At 45.9% G+C, this 20,000-nt stretch overlaps 1 protein-coding gene across 3 annotated transcripts in view; it reads left to right on the top strand.

Moving 5' to 3' along the window:
- Positions 1 to 16,442, top strand: part of LOC311096019 (poly(ADP-ribose) glycohydrolase) — a 23,328-nt gene extending 6,886 nt beyond the window's left edge. For all 3 annotated transcript variants that reach the window (XM_084134933.1, XM_084134934.1, XM_084134935.1), the window contains 11 exons: positions 4,416 to 4,508; positions 8,403 to 8,557; positions 8,916 to 8,995; positions 9,077 to 9,137; positions 9,213 to 9,288; positions 10,822 to 10,969; positions 14,834 to 14,912; positions 14,989 to 15,097; positions 15,674 to 15,779; positions 16,052 to 16,180; positions 16,271 to 16,442. In XM_084134933.1, coding sequence (XP_083991059.1) covers positions 4,416 to 4,508; positions 8,403 to 8,557; positions 8,916 to 8,995; positions 9,077 to 9,137; positions 9,213 to 9,288; positions 10,822 to 10,969; positions 14,834 to 14,912; positions 14,989 to 15,097; positions 15,674 to 15,779; positions 16,052 to 16,180; positions 16,271 to 16,377 — 1,143 coding nt within the window. In that variant the 3' untranslated portion in view covers positions 16,378 to 16,442. The remainder of the gene's footprint in view (positions 1 to 4,415; positions 4,509 to 8,402; positions 8,558 to 8,915; positions 8,996 to 9,076; positions 9,138 to 9,212; positions 9,289 to 10,821; positions 10,970 to 14,833; positions 14,913 to 14,988; positions 15,098 to 15,673; positions 15,780 to 16,051; positions 16,181 to 16,270) is intronic.
- Positions 16,443 to 20,000: the final 3,558 nt, after the last annotated feature.

Raw genomic sequence — 20,000 nt, 5'->3', positions numbered from 1 at the left:
GAGACACACACACACACACACACACACACACACACTTCACAGCACTGCACTCATACTGTCAGGTGAGAGACACACACACACACACACACACACACTTCACAGCACTGCACTCATACTGTCAGGTGAGAGACACACACACACACACACACACACACACTTCACAGCACTGCACTCATACTGTCAGGTGAGAGACACAGACACACACACACACACACACACTTCACAGCACTGCACTCATACTGTCAGGTGAGAGACACAGACACACACACACACACTCTCCCGCCTCTGAACTGCTAGTATCACTAAATACGAGCATCTTGTTATTGATTGGATGTTATTTATGTTACAGGTTGTCATAAAACACTTTGTTTTCCTTTGAATTGTTACAACCCATCAATCAATACTTTTAATTAATTAACCCAGAGAGCGATGCAGAAATATTGCAGAGGAATCGATGAGGAACAGGAAGTTCAGGCGCTGGTGATGGTCACGCACCTCTCCTCATCTGTGATACAGCAGACAGCGTTCACACACACACACACACACACACACACACACACACTGCTCATACGCACACTTCAGACTGACATACGGCCTTTATTCTGACACAGTTTGACATGGAAATATGAAAATACGAGTTTCTTTCTTTAGAAAAGAAAAATGTGATTTTAATAAGTTTATTGGTAATTTCAGCTCAGTCTGGATTCATGTTTCCCGTCAGTTATAGTTCATGTTTTCCTGCATTTTAAGCTCCTCATGAAGAGTGAGATGAATGACATCATCAAAACTCACGGTCGTTATGAATCTTTATAAAGTGTTGATATTTTACTGCAATTTCACAAAATCACTCCCTGGATTTTTATATATAACCGGTTTATTGTCTGGAGATTCTAAAGTGCAGATATTACTGATAATATTTCTTTGGAAACTGATTATCTCATAAAATATATTTGAATGATTTATTTCCCAAAGGTCTGCTTGTAATGTTGTTTTAATTCATCAGTTTTTTGATGATAATTTTCCACCCTCTCTGTGACCTTTAGTAATAGATGAAAGCTGAGGAACACGAGTGTGTGTTCCTGCTGATCGCTGCACTGCGGCTTTCACGTGCTAATGAGGGCGGTCATATGCTAATGAGGGCAGTCATATGCTAATGAGGGCAGTCATATGCTAATGAGGGCAGTCATATGCTAATGAGCCTGTGATGTCAGTGTTGTGATGATGTTGTTTCAGTCAATTAGACTGGGGAGTACAATGAACTTTATCTCAAATCAAAATACTCTTCTTTTTCATGACGTGTGACCCTTCAAGAGATGGAAATCTCAGATGTCAAAGGAAAGCTGTGTGTGTGCGTGTGTATGCGTACGTGTGTGTGCGCGTGCGTGTGTTGTGTGTGCGTGTGTATGCGCGTATACGTACGTGTGTGTGCGCGTGCGTGTGTTGTGTGTGCGTGTGTATGCGCGTATGCGTACGTGTGTGTGCGTGCGTGTGTGCACGTGCGTGTGTTGTGTGTGCATGTATGTGTGTGTGTGTGTGTGTGTGTGCGTGCGAGTTCAGATCCGCTGTCAGACTCTGATAAATATCACAGTGTTTTTCCTCCTGCTTTATTCTGATGTTGTGCGGACGCTGACGGGCAGTAAACGCTTTTTTCCTCTTTTCTAACCCCGTCAACCTCAGGCAGTTTGTTAACGTTGTTCGTTTGTGCAGTTGCCCGTTCATTTCTGCTCGCAGATGTTTAATACAAGCGAGTGTGAAGATGAATGAGACGTGTTTTGATTGACAGGTGCAGTTTGAGGCCTTAGTATTTGATTGACAGCATCTGATTGTTTGTTTTCTTGCTGAAACTCTCTGAATCAGACACACTCTCAGCATGTTAACTCCTCTAGGCCGATTCAGCAGCGTTTCGGTGTGAGACTAACAGAATAAATGAATGATGTGTGCGGTCAGATGCTGTGTGATCGTGTGTGTTTTGTGTTGGTTTGTTCACTGTCCTGTCAGAGTCTCAGCTGGCTCTCGACCGGCTCTGGGTTTATGATCGAACCGCCACCGTTATTTACGACCTTTTCGGGGTTGTCGCTACACATTTGTCCTGAGCTGAACGGGCTTGTTCGAGTTCCTCATCTGCATTTGTTCCCGGACGTGTTTTAATCAGATGAGAAAGCTGATGAAATGCCCTGTAGATTGATGGCTCTGACATGTCATCGTAAACAAGAGCGGAGTAACTATCATCTGTGATAGACTGACGCAGTGTGTGTGTGTGTGTGTGTGTGTGTAAAAGCACATGCCATAAACTGCTGATTGGGCCGTGTGTGTGTGTGTGTGTGTGTGTGTGTGTGTGTGTGTGTGTGTGTGCGCGTGCAGAGATGGAGCCGGTGTGATTTTACGGCTGCCTGTTTTCCCGTTGTGTGATGTTTCGTCGGACAGCTTTGAAGAGCGCCTGCATTTCTTCTGCTCGTTAGTGTCAAACTGTAAAAGCTCTGAAGGTCCGTCTTGATGAAATGAATTTCAGCTTGTCATGGATTGTCTGTAAATTAGAATAAAAATGCAGTAGCTGTGTGTGTTTGCGTTTACAGAGCAGGATAAAGCCGCCTCTGATCGGAAATGAAATAATTTTCTGGCTCTTGATTGACCAGCAGTTTGAGTTTCTGTGCTGATGTCCGTGTCTCTGGTCTAACACACACTCACACTCACTCACGCACACGCACACTCACACTCACACTCACACTCATACTCATACTCACACTCACACTCACACTCACTCACACACACACACACACTCACACTCTCACACATACACACACTCACACTCAGACTCAGACTCTCACACACACTCATACACATACACACACTCACACTCAGACTCACTCACACACACACTCACACTCACACTCAGACTCACTCACACTCACACTCACACTCACACTCATACTCATACTCATACTCACACTCACACTCACACTCACACTCAGACTCACTCACACACACACACACACACACACACACACACACACACACTCTCACACTCACACTCTCACACACACACTCATACACATACACACACTCACACTCAGACTCACTCACACACACACACACACTCACACTCACACTCACACTCAGACTCACTCACACACACTCTCACACACACACTCATACTCATACTCATACACACACTCACACTCAGACTCACTCACACACACACACTCACACAAACACTCACACTCTCACACACACACACTCATACACATACACACACTCACACTCAGACTCACTCTCTCACACACACACACACACACACTCATACACATACACACACTCACACTCAGACTCACTCACACACACACACACACACACACACTCACACTCAGACTCACTCACACACACACACACACACACACACTCACACTCTCACACACACACACTCATACACATACACACACTCAGACTCAGACTCACTCACACACACACACACACTCAGACTCACTCACACACACACACACACACACACACACTGTCTCTCTCACACACACACACACACACTCACACACACTCTCACACACACACTCACACTCAAACTCACACTCATACACATACTCACACTCAGACTCACTCACACACACACTCTCACACACACACTCTTTCTCTCACACACACACACACAAAAGTCAAGTCACCTTTATTTATACAGCACTTTTTACAATACAGAATGCTTCAAAGCAGCTTTACAGAGATAACAGGAAAATAATGCAACCAAGTTTGTCTAGAAGAAAATAGCGTCACAGTCCAGCTTAAATTCAGTGATGGTTCATTTTTGTTGTAAAAAAAGTTATTAATTTAGTTCATATTTATATATATATATATATATAGCTGCTCTGGAGAAAACAGTGATGTCATCGTCCAGCTCAGTTCAGTTCTCATATAATGGTGTCAATGCAGGCAGATCAATAATATTGTTGAATATTAAGTTAAATGTAAACAGTAAACAAACACATGACAGAAACAGGCCTGATCTCCCACAGATGCACAAGCACACAGTAACCCAGTGTTTATCTGGGCTCGGCTGTGAAACGGTCTGATTATTGAATGTAATCGTTCATCCCACATGAATTTACACCTACACTAGACCATGAAATGCATCTTTATTCGGTCTTTTGCACTTGCTTATGTTTGTGTGGCACTTTTGCACATTGTTTTGCTTCCAAAAGGAGACATACGTGACAGTGAGTCAGTGAGGATCTGTTTTATAAGAGATATTGAACATGTTTAGCTCCATGACTCTGCTGGCCTTGAACACTAGCTCAACAGAAGCTCCACCTGTACCAGATAATCCCAGACCTCAGAACTCTCTCTCTCTGTGTGTGTGTGTGTGTGTGTGTGTGTGTGTGTGTGTGTGTGTGTGTGTGTGTGTGTGTGTCCAGGGTCTGCAGGGGTCTGAAGCGGAGCAGATGTTTGGGAAACTGCTTCCAGCCATGGCACAGCTGGCACTGAGAGCGCCTAACCTCTTCACACAGGTACCAGAACCTCCATCACTCAATCACACGCAAAACACACCAGAACCTCCATCACTCAATCACATACAAAACACACCAGAACCTCCATCACTCAATCACACGCAAAACACACCAGAACCTCCATCACTCAATCACATACAAAACACACCAGAACCTCCATCACTCAATCACACACAAAATACACCAGAACCTCAATCACACACAAAACACACCAGAGCCTCCATTCCTCAATCACACACAAAACACACCAGAACCTCCATCACTCAATCACACACAAAACACACCAAAACCTCAATCACTCAATCACACACAAAACACACCAGAACCTCCATCACACACACAAAACAAACCAGAACCTCCATCACTCAATCACACGCAAAATACACCAGAACCTCAATCACACACAAAACACACCAGAGCCTCCATTCCTCAATCACACGCAAAACACACCAGAACCTCCATCACTCAATCACATACAAAACACACCAGAACCTCCATCACTCAATCACATACAAAACACACCAGAACCTCCATTCCTCAATCACACACAAAACACACCAGAACCTCCATCACTCAATCACACACAAAACACACCAGAACCTCCAAAACCTCCATCACTCAATCACACACAAAACACACCAGAACCTCCATTCCTCAATCACACACAAAACACACCAGAACCTCCATCACTCAATCACACACAAAACACACCAAAACCTCAATCACTCAATCACACACAAAACACACCAGAACCTCCATCACACACACAAAACAAACCAGAACCTCCATCACTCAATCACACACAAAACACACCAGAACCTCCAAAACCTCCATCACTCAATCACACACAAAACACACCAGAACCTCCATTCCTCAATCACACACAAAACACACCAGAACCTCCATCACTCAATCACACACCAGAACCTCCATCACTCAATCACATACAAAACAAACCAGAACCTCCATCATTCAATCACACACAAAACACACCAGAACCTCCATCACACACACAAAACAAACCAGAACCTCCATCACTCAATCACACACAAAACACACCAGAACCTCCAAAACCTCCATCACTCAATCACACACAAAACACACCAAAACCTCCATCACTCAATCACACACAAAACACACCAAAACCTCAATCACTCAATCACACACAAAACACACCAGAACCTCCATCACACACACAAAACAAACCAGAACCTCCATCACTCAATCACACACAAAACACACCAGAACCTCCATCACTCAATCACACACAAAACACACCAGAACCTCCAAAACCTCCATCACTCAATCACACACAAAACACACCAGAACCTCCATTCCTCAATCACACACAAAACACACCAGAACCTCCATCACTCAATCACACACAAAATACACCAGAACCTCCATCACTCAATCACATACAAAACAAACCAGAACCTCCATCATTCAATCACACACAAAACACACCAGAGCCTCCATTCCTCAATCACACGCAAAACACACCAGAACCTCCATCACTCAATCACATACAAAACACACCAGAACCTCCATCACTCAATCACATACAAAACACACCAGAACCTCCATTCCTCAATCACACACAAAACACACCAGAACCTCCATCACTCAATCACACACAAAACACACCAGAACCTCCAAAACCTCCATCACTCAATCACACACAAAACACACCAGAACCTCCATTCCTCAATCACACACAAAACACACCAGAACCTCCATCACTCAATCATACACAAAACACACCAGAACCTCCATCACTCAATCACACACAAAACACACCAAAACCTCAATCACACACAAAACAAACCAGAACCTCCATCATTCAATCACACACAAAACACACCAGAACCTCCATCACACACACAAAACAAACCAGAACCTCCATCACTCAATCACACACAAAACACACCAGAACCTCCATCACTCAATCACACACAAAACACACCAGAACCTCCATCACTCAATCACACACAAAACACACCAGAACCTCCATCACTCAATCACACACAAAACACACCAGAACCTCCATCACTCAATCACATACAAAACACACCAGTACCTCCATTCCTCAATCACACACAAAACACACCAGAACCTCCATCACTCAATCACACACAAAACACACCAAAACCTCAATCACACACAAAACACACCAGAACCTCCATCACTCAATCACACACAAAACACACCAGAACCTCCATCACTCAATCACACACAAAACACACCAAAACCTCAATCACACACAAAACACACCAGAACCTCCATCACTCAATCACACACAAAACACACCAGAACCTCCATCACTCAATCACACACAAAACACACCAGAACCTCCATCACTCAATCACACACAAAACACACCAAAACCTCAATCACACACAAAACACACCAGTACCTCCATTCCTCAATCACACACAAAACACACCAGAACCTCCATTACTCAATCACACACAAAACACACCAAAACCTCAATCACACACAAAACACACCAGAACCTCCATTCCTCAATCACACACAAAACACACCAAAACCTCAATCACACACAAAACACACCAGAACCTCCATTACTCAATCACACACAAAACACACCAAAACCTCAATCACACACAAAACACACCAGAACCTCCATTCCTCAATCACACACAAAACACACCAGAACCTCCATCACTCAATCACACACAAAACACACCAGAACCTCCATCACTCAATCACACACAAAACACACCAGAACCTCCATCACTCAATCACATACAAAACACACCAGAACCTCCATTCCTCAATCACACACAAAACACACCAGAACCTCCATCACTCAATCACACACAAAACACACCAGAACCTCCAAAACCTCCATCACTCAATCACACACAAAACACACCAGAACCTCCATTCCTCAATCACACACAAAACACACCAGAACCTCCATCACTCAATCACACACAAAACACACCAGAACCTCCATCACTCAATCACACACAAAACACACCAGAACCTCCATCACTCAATCACACACAAAACACACCAGAAGCTCCATCACACACACAAAACAAACCAGAACCTCCAGAACCTCCATCATTCAATCACACACAAAACACACCAGAAGCTCCATCACACACACAAAACAAACCAGAACCTCCATCATTCAATCACACACAAAACACACCAGAAGCTCCATCACACACACAAAACAAACCAGAACCTCCATCATTCAATCACACACAAAACACACCAGAACCTCAATCACACACAAAACAAACCAGAACCTCCAGAACCTCCATCATTCAATCACACACAAACAAACCAGAACCTCCAGAACCTCCATCATTCAATCACACACAAAACACACCAGAACCTCAATCACACACAAAACAAACCAGAACCTCCATCATTCAATCACACACAAAACACACCAGAACCTCCATCACACACACACACAAAACAAACCAGAACCTCCATCACTCAATCACACACAAAACACACCAGAACCTCCATCACACACACAAAACAAACCAGAACCTCCATCACTCAATCACACACAGAAAAAAACAGAACGAACACTCCAGCGCTTATTGATTGGTCGATCAAGCCTCCACCCATTGATCCTCCACCAATGAGAATATTTTGCATTGCAGCCGCCTTTGCCAATAAAGTCAAGAGCATTTTATTTTTTTAGTGTTTGAGATGGATGTTGTTAATAATATCTCCGTTGTTGTGTGTGTGCGCGCGCGTGTGCGTGTGTGTGTGTGTGTTTGTTTGTTTGTGCGTGTGTGTTTGTGTGTGTGTTTGCGTGTGTGTGTGCGTGCGTGTTTGTTTGTGTGTGTGCATGCATGTGTGTTTGTTTGTGTGTGTGTGCGCGTGCGTGTGTGTGTGCAGCCGATCCCGTTGCTGAGCACGCAGCGCTGCGGCTCCATCACTCTCTCGCAGGAGCAGGTCTCGAGTCTGCTGGCGAACGCCTTCTTCTGCACTTTCCCTCGACGCAACTCTCGCAGGACAGAGTTCAGCAACTATCCTGACATCAACTTCAACAGGTGCGAAACCTCAGATCCGAACAGCATCAGGGCAGAGGCTCGTGTGAGAGGATGATGGGTGTTTGAAAGAGCGACTCGATGGAAATGACTGAGATCTCTACTGAAACCTGACTGAATGTGACACGACTGCTTAATACATAACCAAATAATATGACATACATTGACATGAAATATTGGTTAGAGTTGAAGTGATGCAAGAGACGTTTGACACGTTTTCTGTGAGTTTAAGTTGTTAGCGTTTGTGTCTCCAAACGCACCACACCGCACATCACTCATCAATTGTGACTGTCATTGTGGATATGAAAATTAAATATTAGACGCAGTCTTCCATATGATTTGGTCTGTGTGTGTTTTGTAGGTTGTTTGAAGGTTCGTCGCCGAGCAAACAGCAGAAACTCAAAACCCTTCTGTGCTACTTTGAGCGGATCACGCAGCGCAGTGAGTTTGACTTTGCGTGTGTCACACGTCACTCACTCACAGATCGGTGACTAACTCTTTTTGTTGTGTTTTGTTCCCGAGGGCCCACCGGTCTCATAACTTACACCAGACAGTGTCTGCAGTGTCCGCCCTTGTGGTCCAGGTGAGATTCATCTTCACACACTCAGAGCCGTTTCATTTCCCACAAGCCAATAAACGCTCTTGATGTGGTTTTTAGCTCAGAGAAGCAGTTCAGCAAACTTCACATCCGCTGTGACGGAACCATAGAAGAGCAGGGCTATGGCATGCTGCAGGTGACACACACATCACACACACATCAGCACATGCATCACACACACGCATCATCACACACGCATCTGTACATGCATTATAACACGCATCACCAATCACATGACCACACGCATCACCACAGGCCTCACCACACGCATCACACACACGCCACATCACACACACATCTGCACACGCATCACCACACACGCATCACCACACACCTCACCACACATTTCACCACACGCACCACCACACGCATCAGCACACACATCACACAACACGCCTCAGCACACGCCTCAGCACACACATCACCACACGCATCACCACACACATCACACAACACGCATCAGCACACGCCTCGGCACACGCCTCAGCACACGCATCAGGACACGCCTCACCACACGCATCAGCACACGCATCAGCACACACGCATCACCACACACATCACCACACACATCACACAACACGAATCAGCACACGCCTCAGCACACGCATCACACAACACGCATCACAACACGCATCACAACACGCATCACAACACGAATCAATAAACGCTCTTGATGTGGTTTTTAGCTCAGAGAAGCAGTTCAGCAAACTTCACATCCGCTGTGACGGAATCATAGAAGAGCAGGGCTATGGCATGCTGCAGGTGACACACACATCACACACACATCAGCACATGCATCACACACACGTATCATCACACACGCATCTGTACATGCATTATAACACGCATCACCAATCACATGACCACACGCATCACCACAGGCCTCACCACACGCATCACACACACGCCACATCACACACACATCTGCACACGCATCACCACACACGCATCACCACACACCTCACCACACGCACCACCACACGCATCAGCACACACATCACACAACACGCCTCAGCACACGCCTCAGCACACACATCACCACACGCATCACCACACACATCACACAACACGCATCAGGACACGCCTCACCACACGCATCAGCACACGCATCAGCACACACGCATCACCACACGCATCACCACACACATCACACAACACGAATCAGCACACGCATCACAACACGGCATCAGCACACGCATCATCAGCACACACGCATCAGCACACGCATCACACCACACGCATCATCAGCACACACGCATCAGCACACGCCTCACCACACGCATCAGCACACGCATCACACAACACGCCTCAGCACACGCCTCAGCACACGCATCAGCACACGCATCAGCACATGCATCAGCACACACGCATCACACAACACGCATCAGCACACGCCTCAGCACACGCATCAGCACACGCCTCACCACACGCCTCACCACACGCTCACCACACGCCTCACACACATGCTTCACCACACATGCTTCACCACACGCCTCACCACACACGCATCACACACCTCCAGGTCTAAGGTCACGGCAAAATCACATCATATTTGGGAGAAAATGAAAATTTACATTGATGTTTCTCTTTGTGTGTGTGTGAGAGACTGTTTTATATATATATTGTATGTGTGTGTGTGTGTGTGTGTGTGTGTGTGTGTTTACTGCAGGTGGACTTTGCCAACAGGTTTGTCGGGGGGGGAGTGACCGGTTCTGGTCTGGTTCAGGAGGAAATCCGTTTCCTGATAAACCCGGAGCTGATCGCGGCTCGCCTCTTCACTGAAGCTCTGGAGGACAACGAGTGTCTGATCATCACAGGTAGAACACACACAGAAGAACACGCTGAGATCCCTGTGGAGGGTGTGTTCAGACTGCAATCAGCACTCGAACCTTCAGACCCGCTGAGACTCAATCAGTCTGTGTGTCTGATTGCTGTCTGTCACTGACGCTGCTTGCATGTGATGGTGACGTTCTGCAAAAACCCTTCTGGAGTGCTCGTAAAGGCCGTCAGTGTCTTTTTGAAAATTGGCTGATATTTCAAATTATTTAAAGATATTTTTTTACGTACGTTCTCTGCGTGATCTGAACCCGTATGCGTGAATTAGCGGCTTCAGCGCCTCAGTGACCCGTGAGAAGGGCTCTGGTGTGTGTTCTCATGAGCCGCGTTCTCCTCAGCTGTTAAAGCACTTTCCCCTAATCACTGAAATGGTGAAAGAAAGAAGTTTGCGTTGATGTTCCAGAATGCTGCTGTTTGCAAAGTGCTCGTAAAGGTTGCAGTGTCTTCTGACGTGTCTGTGTGTGTGAGAGAGAGAGAGAGAGAGAGAGAGAGAGAGAGAGAGTGTGTGTGTGTGTGTGTGTCTCAGTGTCCTCAGATGGTTCAGTCAGCTACACATACATCAGCAGTGTAAATCATAACGCTTCGTCTTCTGCTCTTCATCACAGTTGTGTTCTGAAGGAGGAAACACTAGAAGGCGAGCGTTTGCACTAATGTCGCGCTGAGAATCTTCAGCATTAACACACACACACACACACGCACACGACGGGCCTGTTTCGGCCTCCGCGTCGACTGAGTAGCAGAAGGACTCGTTGTCCTCTTCCTCTGATCAGTATTCTCGGCTCGGCTGTCCGTCATCTCGTCTCCATGGAGTCACCTTGAGGCTCCGCCCCCGGTCATCTTGTCTCCATGAAGTCACCTTCAGGCTCTGCCCTTCAGGCCCCACCCCCCAGTCATCTCGTCTCCATGGAGTCACCTTCAGGCTCCGCCCCCCGGTCATCTCGTCTCCATGGAGTCACCTTCAGGCCCCGCCCTCCTCCCGCCACTTACAGCTCTTAACTTTATTACAGTCCTGCAGAATTAATTACGGCTCTAAGAGCCGACTGGAGTCGCTGGGCTAATGCTAATGCATCGGGCCACGACATCTCCTCTATTACAGCGTCTCTCTCTCTCTCTCGCTCACTCGCTCTCCATCTCTTTCTCTCTCTCTCTTCCACTATCTCTAAATCATATTCCCCACTCGGCTCTCAGACATCGATGGGTAAAATGGATCTTCTTGTAGCTGTACAGAAATTTGCCAAAGTGGCTTCGGTTAATTGAATTGCGGCTGATTGCGGAGCGTCTGCCCTGTCAGGCTTCAGTGAGAGATGGAGATCAGTGACTCACCGATGCGGATCTGCAGCCAGGACACACACACACGACAGGAACGTCCCAGTCGCTGCAGGAAACACACACACACACACACACACAAAACAGGAACGTCCCAGTTGCTGCAGGAATCATGCTGTTTCTCCTCAGCTCACACACACACACACACACACACACACACACACACACACACACGGGTCTGGCAGCAGATCGTTGTTTGTAAAGTCTCTCTGAATCTCCAGAATATGATTTGAATCGTTTTAATCGCAGGCCGTCTCTGAATAAAGCTGGTGTTTGAGACAAAGGCCTGACATTAAGCCTGAGGCGGTGATGATGAAGATGATGAAGATGATGTTCTCGAGGGACCGATGCTCAGTTTAGCCGATGCTCAGATGAGATGCATTAGTGACCTTTAATCTGTCAGAGACTCCAGCATCGGTCACTGAAGATGCTTCAGAAACACACAAAGCCCAGACTCCTTCTGAAGGTCACATGAGCAGGAATTCTTCCCAGCAGGAATGCGTTTATCTCATTTCCTCTCCAATAAAGACAATGAGCTTATCTGTGGTTCTGTGGTTCTGCGGTTCGGGTCGATGCCGGACGGACCCGCCGCTGCTGCTGCCAGGAGTCTCTGATCCGATTAGACTCTCAGTTCCTCTATGTCAGGTGATCGACTGATCGCGCCACCGCTGCTGTGTGTGTGTGTGTGTGTGTGTGTGTTATTATACACATGCATATTTTGTGTTCAGTCTATAGGTATGCGCGTAATAATATATTTTTGCATGGGTGTGTACTCTTTCTTTACAAATTGACCTCAACAAATGACTTGTCTGGCAGCATAATACAGAATTTTTAGTTGTCTCCGTGTATCCATGCCAAATAGGAAAGGATCTACAGCCAGCAGTCGAATTTGATTTTCTAGGTCAGTGATTCCCAAGCACGTTCCTGGAGGCCCCCCAGCACTGCACATTTTGCATTTCTCAAACACACCTGATTCAGGTCATCAGCTCATTACTAGAGACTCCAAGACCTGAAATGGGTGTGTCAGACAAAGGAGAGATTCAAAATGTGCAGTGTTGGGGGGCCTCCAGGAACTTGCTTGGGAACCACTGTTCTAGGTATTATCAACTGGTCAGAATTTTGAGATCACAATAGAAGTAAAGGACTATAATGCGTTAAGAGCTCGCTCGAGTACTGCGGAGCTAAACCATTTAGTGCTTTGAAAGTAATCTGCAATATTTAAAAATGTATACGATGTTTAATAGGGAGCCAATGCAGTGTTGACAGAACCGGGCTAATATGGTCATACTTCCTGGTTCTGGTAAGAACTCGAGCTGCTGCGTTTTGGACCAGCTGTAGTTTGTTTATTAAGCGTGCAGGGCAACCACCCAGTAGAGCATTACAATAATCTAGCCTTGAGGTCATGAACGCATAAACTAATTGTTCTGCATTTGTCAATGAGAGCATATGGCGTAATTTAGATATATTTTTTAAGATGAAAGAATGCGGTTTTACAGACACTAGACACGTGACTTTCAAATGAAAGATTGGTATCAAAGAGCACACCCAGGTTCCTAACCGACGACGAAGACTTGACAGAGCAGCCATCAAGTGTTAGACAGTATTCTAGGTTATTACGTGAGGAAGTTTTTTTTTTTGTTCAATAATTAGAATCTCTGTTTTTTTCAGAACTAAGTTGTAGGAAATTACTTGTTATCCAGTTTTTTTATATCAGCTATACATTCCGTTAATTTTGTGAATTGGTAAGTTTTGTCAGGGCGTGAAGAAATATAGAGCTGAGTATCATCAGCATAACAGTGAAAGCTAATTCCATGCTTCCTAATGATATCTCCTAAGGGTAGCATGAACAGAGTGAACAGCAACGGTCCTAGTACTGAGCCTTGTGGTACGCCATACTGAACTTGTGATTGATAAGACATCTCTTCATTTATTGCTACAAACTGATAACGGTCAGATGAGTACGATGTCAGACACTGTAATTTGCTCTGGCCCCCTTCCTGTTCGCCGGAGTGATGAGATACTTAGTAGATTGTCCTCACTCAATGGCTGGCTGTCTAAGTGGTGTCCGCAAAATAATATAGAATTCATAGACAATTGGAAAAGTTTTTGGGGCAGACCTGACCTGTTGAAAAGAGATGGTATTCATCCCTCCTGGGATGGTGCTGCTCTTCTCTCTAGTAATATGGCTCATAGTCTTAGAGCTCAAACATGACAATCTGGGGCTCAGGTCAGGAAGCAGACAGACTGGCTAAACCGACCGTCTGCTAGCGGCCTCGCGTCATCAAGGTCAGATAAATCCCATCACATAGAGCCTCTTTCACCTAGATATCATCATATAGTTTCACGATGACTGTTTTCAGACAGGTTTCCCGTCGTCACAGACAGTGCTTCACAGTAATAAACAGGAGAATAACTGTCAATGTTGTAAAGTTCATCAATTCTGAAAATATAATGCTGCTCTAAATACGTTATAGTCATCATTCAGCTCAAGTATGAATATTACTCTGTTGTATTAACAGGAACAGAGCAGTTCAGCAGATACTCGGGATACTCACACACCTACCGATGGGACGGTAACCATGACGACCAGACGCCAAGGTGATGCCGACATGCAACTCGTCTGACTGTGAGTGTGTGTTCTCAGAGACGCTGATGCGTGTGTGTTTGTCCGTAGGGACGATTGGCAGCGCAGGGTCACGGAGATCGTTGCCATCGACGCCCTGCATTACAGGAACTTCCTGCAGCAGTTTCTCCCCGACAACATGACAAGAGAACTCAACAAGGTCAATCACTAGATTATCACTCATCATAATCACTAAATATCCCACATCATCTGTGCAATAAGAGATAAAGCCCCTGATCATGTGACGAGACTCGGATCGCAGCTGTAAACTGGTCTGGTTTATTCCTGCATTATTAACGCGAGCGGATGAACAGCAGGACGTCTGTTTCTGTGTTTGATGTGTCGCTTTGATCATCTGCACTTCACTGGAAACTTTAATTGCCGTTTCCTTTCAAACCTAATTAATGATGAATTCATATTTGTATTGTTGTGGACAAACAGAGTAAATAAGCATTAATGATTGATTGATTGCAGATTGTAGAGCTGTTAGCATTGTCCATTAAATTTAAATGGTGAATGAATCTGTTGCAGAGACACTCAATATCACTGATTCATGAGGGACAGATAATAAAACATCCTTACAGATATAAGTGTTAAGATCTGCTCACTGAATGAGACTGAAGTTCGGTCCGGTTCAGCGATGGTCACTCATGATCACTCTCTCTCTCTCTCTCTCTCTCTCTCTCTCTCTCTCTCTCTCTCTCTCTCTCTCTCTCTCTCTCTCTCTCTCCATCAGGCCTTCTGTGGTTTTGCTCGTCCTGGAGTCGAGTCGGAGAATCTGTCGGCCGTTGCGACGGGAAACTGGGGATGTGGAGCGTTTGGAGGAGACACTCGTCTCAAAGGTTCGACTGAAAGCCTGAAATCAACAGTTACATGTTCCCACCCTAAAAGTCACATGTTATTGGGAACAAATGAACTCTCGTTTACTGAAGAGCATCTGTCTCTCCTCTATTGATCCTCACACAGTTTCTCATTAGCGAGAGAGTAAACGACTCAAACTCACACTGTTATTCAGATGAAGAGTGATTGTGGTGATATTTGTTATTGCTATCGGCTGTTGTTCTCAACGTGTGTTTGTGTGTGTATCTGTGTGTGTGTGTGTGTGTGTGTGTAGCTGTTCTGCAGATGATGGCGGCAGCAGAAGCTGAGCGTGATTTGATGTACTTCACGTTTGGAGACGCGGATCTGCTCAGAGATGTCCACCGCATCCACACACACTTCACACACCGTCACGCCAGCGTAGGTGAGACACACCTGAGATCACAGGAGCATTGGATGTGGGACATCATATTTGTGCAGGTTTTCATCCGTAATTTCCTCCTCTGTCGTGCAGGATCCGTGTTCAACATGTTGCAGCAATACTATGAGCGTGTGATTAGGGAAACATCAAGAGCAAAACCTCGGGAAACACTTTACAGCTTCCTCTCTGAACACCTCTGACCTCCGACCTCTGACCCCAGCAGCTCTGACCCCTGACTGACCCCAACAGCTCTGAACTCTGACCCCAGCAGCTCTGACCCCTGACCCCAGCAGCTCTGACCCCTGACTGACCTCAGCAGCTCTGACCCCTGACCTCTGACCCCAGCAGCTCTGACCCCTGACCTCTGACCCCAGCAGCTCTGACATGACTCCTGAATTGTTTCTGTACCTCTGACATCACTGAATGAGCCTCAATAAATCTGTTTTAATAGTTTGTCAGCTGTGTTGTGCTTCTGCGTGTGCGGGTCCAGAGATGAAAGCCGCTGGACCCGCTGGGTTTGATCGACCGAGCCTCTCGCTGGCAGAACCCAGGCTTTGTAGCGCAGATTTCAAACGCGGATCTGCGCTCGGTGTGTCCCCCTGAATGAGTTTGACCTTTGAAGCTCACACAGTCAGTATGAATGTCAAACACGCCTGAAGCTCAACCAGTCTCACAGATGGATTAAATCGAAACCAATTCAATCGTTCTTACTCTTACTAAGAAGAGTATTTTAAAATAGAAAATCATATGTCTGATGAAACTCACGATTTAACACTGAGTTTGTTTGATTTACATCTCAATCTTTCTACGGAGTATTAATCAGATCTTTTGCAGTAAATCCCGCAGTGAAGCTTTGACCCTTGCTGAAGGATCATGCAGTTTCTCCAGCTCCGGGAATAACGGCTCATCGAGTGCATTTCGGGTGCGGAGAGATGAGTGTGATAAACTTGTGACTCCTGTGTAAAAGCATCTAGTTTTACATCTGTGCTGCATTAGAAAGTCTGTTACAGACATGTTGTATCGATGCAGCCTTCATGCCATCTTTGCATTAGTCATGTTCCCAAAATTAGGATCTGCAAAATAATTACATTTAGTTAAAACACAATGAAATGAGTGGTTTAACACAAATATTCTGTGTTCTGCATGTGCTTTTTCATTAAACAAAATGAGAAATATTCCCATTATGAATGCTTTTAATGAATCAGTGTTATTGAAATCACACAATATTTCTTGATTTATAAAATACACATGGGCCGCATTCACAGAAGAGGACTGACACCGCATTCACAGAAGAGGACTGACACCGCATTCACAGAAGAGGACTGACACCGCATTCACAGAAGAGGACTGACACCGCATTCACAGAAGAGGAGCGACACCGCATTCACAGAAGAGGACTGACACCGCATTCAAAGAAGAAGACTGACACCGCATTCACAGAAGAGGACTGACACCGCATTCACAGAAGAGGACTGACACCGCATTCACAGAAGAGGAGCGACACCGCATTCACAGAAGAGGAGCGACACCGCATTCACAGAAGAGGAGCGACACCGCATTCACAGAAGAGGAGCGACACCGCATTCACAGAAGAGGAGCGACACCGCATTCACAGAAGAGGAGCGACACCGCATTCACAGAAGAGGAGCGACACCGCATTCACAGAAGAGGAGCGACACCGCATTCACAGAAGAGGAGCGACACCGCATTCACAGAAGAGGAGCGACACCGCATTCACAGAAGAGGAGCGACACCGCATTCACAGAAGAGGACTGACACCGCATTCACAGAAGAGGACTGACACCGCATTCACAGAAGAGGACTGACACCGCATTCAAAGAAGAGGACTGACACCGCATTCACAGAAGAGGACTGACACCGCATTCACAGAAGAGGACTGACACCGCATTCACAGAAGAGGACTGACACCGCATTCAAAGAAGAAGACTGACACCGCATTCACAGAAGAGGACTGACACCGCATTCACAGAAGAGGACTGACACCGCATTCACAGAAGAGGAGCGACACCGCATTCACAGAAGAGGAGCGACACCGCATTCACAGAAGAGGACTGACACCGCATTCACAGAAGAGGAGCGACACCGCATTCACAGAAGAGGAGCGACACCGCATTCACAGAAGAGGAGCGACACCGCATTCACAGAAGAGGAGCGACACCGCATTCACAGAAGAGGAGCGACACCGCATTCACAGAAGAGGAGCGACACCGCATTCACAGAAGAGGAGCGACACCGCATTCACAGAAGAGGAGTGACACTGTATTTACCTGCAGAGTGTTTGTGGTTGTTTCTGGTTTCTAACATCTGCTTTATTTCCACACGTCTGTCAGCAGCATCTCCGGAAAAGGGAAAACATGCTTGAGTTTCTCTGGCTCTGAGTTCAAAGCCTCCACAGCAGCTGTTTGTGCGGTTTGTGGGGTTTTGGTCCTTGATGATGTTAAAGAGGAGTTTGATTAAATCTGCACACATCTGCTGGGGGAAAAGACACGTGAAAATGAGACACAGAGGAAGGGTTCTTGTGAGGTAGTGAGTGTAACAGCAGTTTAAAAGGCATTGTGGGTTTAAAAGCCCCCCCCAAACCAGCTGTCAGTCTGGCAGAGACGAGGCCTCACGGCGCAGCTCCATGACAGGCACCCGCGGGCCTCACGGTGCAGCTCCGCACTCAGGCCCTGTCTGTCAGCAGGAGCTCCAGGGTCTTAAAGCCTTGGCTCGTCACAGAGCTGTCAGACACTGGACCCGCTCCTCGCTTCAGGACCCGTTTCTGCACAATATCTGCAGACAAACAGCTTTCCTCCATCAGGTGATGTAACACAAAACATAGCTTAATACTCAACGATTGCCATGCAACTATTTGCATGGAGCCAGCATACTTCACAGAATACCAAAGAAATGACATAGTCCATGTGATATGGTAATGAAGTCATGGTCACATGCAAACACATGTTTCTCTCATGGCACTTATGGCGTATTTGTTCTGTGTTATCAGACGAGCGTCTCTGCTGTTTGGATCCAGTGACTGACATCAAGCCTTCGAGTGTCATGAATTATTGTGCATCGTTTAATAAGTGATTCCTCTCTCATATCTTTACTGATAATCATGTTTTTTTTCTTCTAAAGGCCTCGGGACGACATACATTCATTTCCTTTCATCAGACAAATAGAGAGAGGGATTTTCGAACGGATCGGAGAGACTGCTGGGAATTCTGTCTCCTGAAGGGCAGAAACACCCGATGAATCCCACGGCTGTTTCATTTCTTCATTTTGCATTAATTCAGTTTCTGCTGCATTTGAAGTGCAAATGTGAGTCTGAACGCAAGAGTCTCTTCAGGTCAAACAGCTGAAAATAGACGCAGATCTGCTTCATTAGATTCTTTAAAGGGAAAAGAATAACTCCATTTTATACATATCTTGTGTGTTTTCACCTGGTCAGGACATTTACATTTTTTTCATTTAATCATTTAGTGGACGCTTTTATCCAAAGCGACTTACAAATGAGGAGAGCAATAGAAGCAGTTAAACTAACAACAGGGCAACAGTATGTAAGTGCTGTGACCCTTCCCAGTTCAGTCTAACGCAGTAAAGGTAAGGACCCGCTTCAGCAGTTTACTCTAACAATAATGGCTGACGAACAGAAACTAGATGTGCGTTTCATGCAGTAAATCTCAGAGACGTTCATTCAGTGTGTCTGAGGATCAACACCACGTGACGCCCTGTTCGCTGTCCAGATGATGGACCAGGTAAAGCTCAGTAATGTAAGAGCGAGTGTGATCCCTGTATTGTGACCCTGAGCCTTCCTTCAGTA

Source organism: Abramis brama, assembly GCF_963993115.1.
Source record: "Abramis brama genome assembly, chromosome: 14".
Lineage (NCBI taxonomy): Eukaryota > Metazoa > Chordata > Actinopteri > Cypriniformes > Leuciscidae > Abramis > Abramis brama.
Note: the sequence above shows the minus strand (reverse complement) of the source record. Positions and strands in the feature narration are given on the sequence as shown.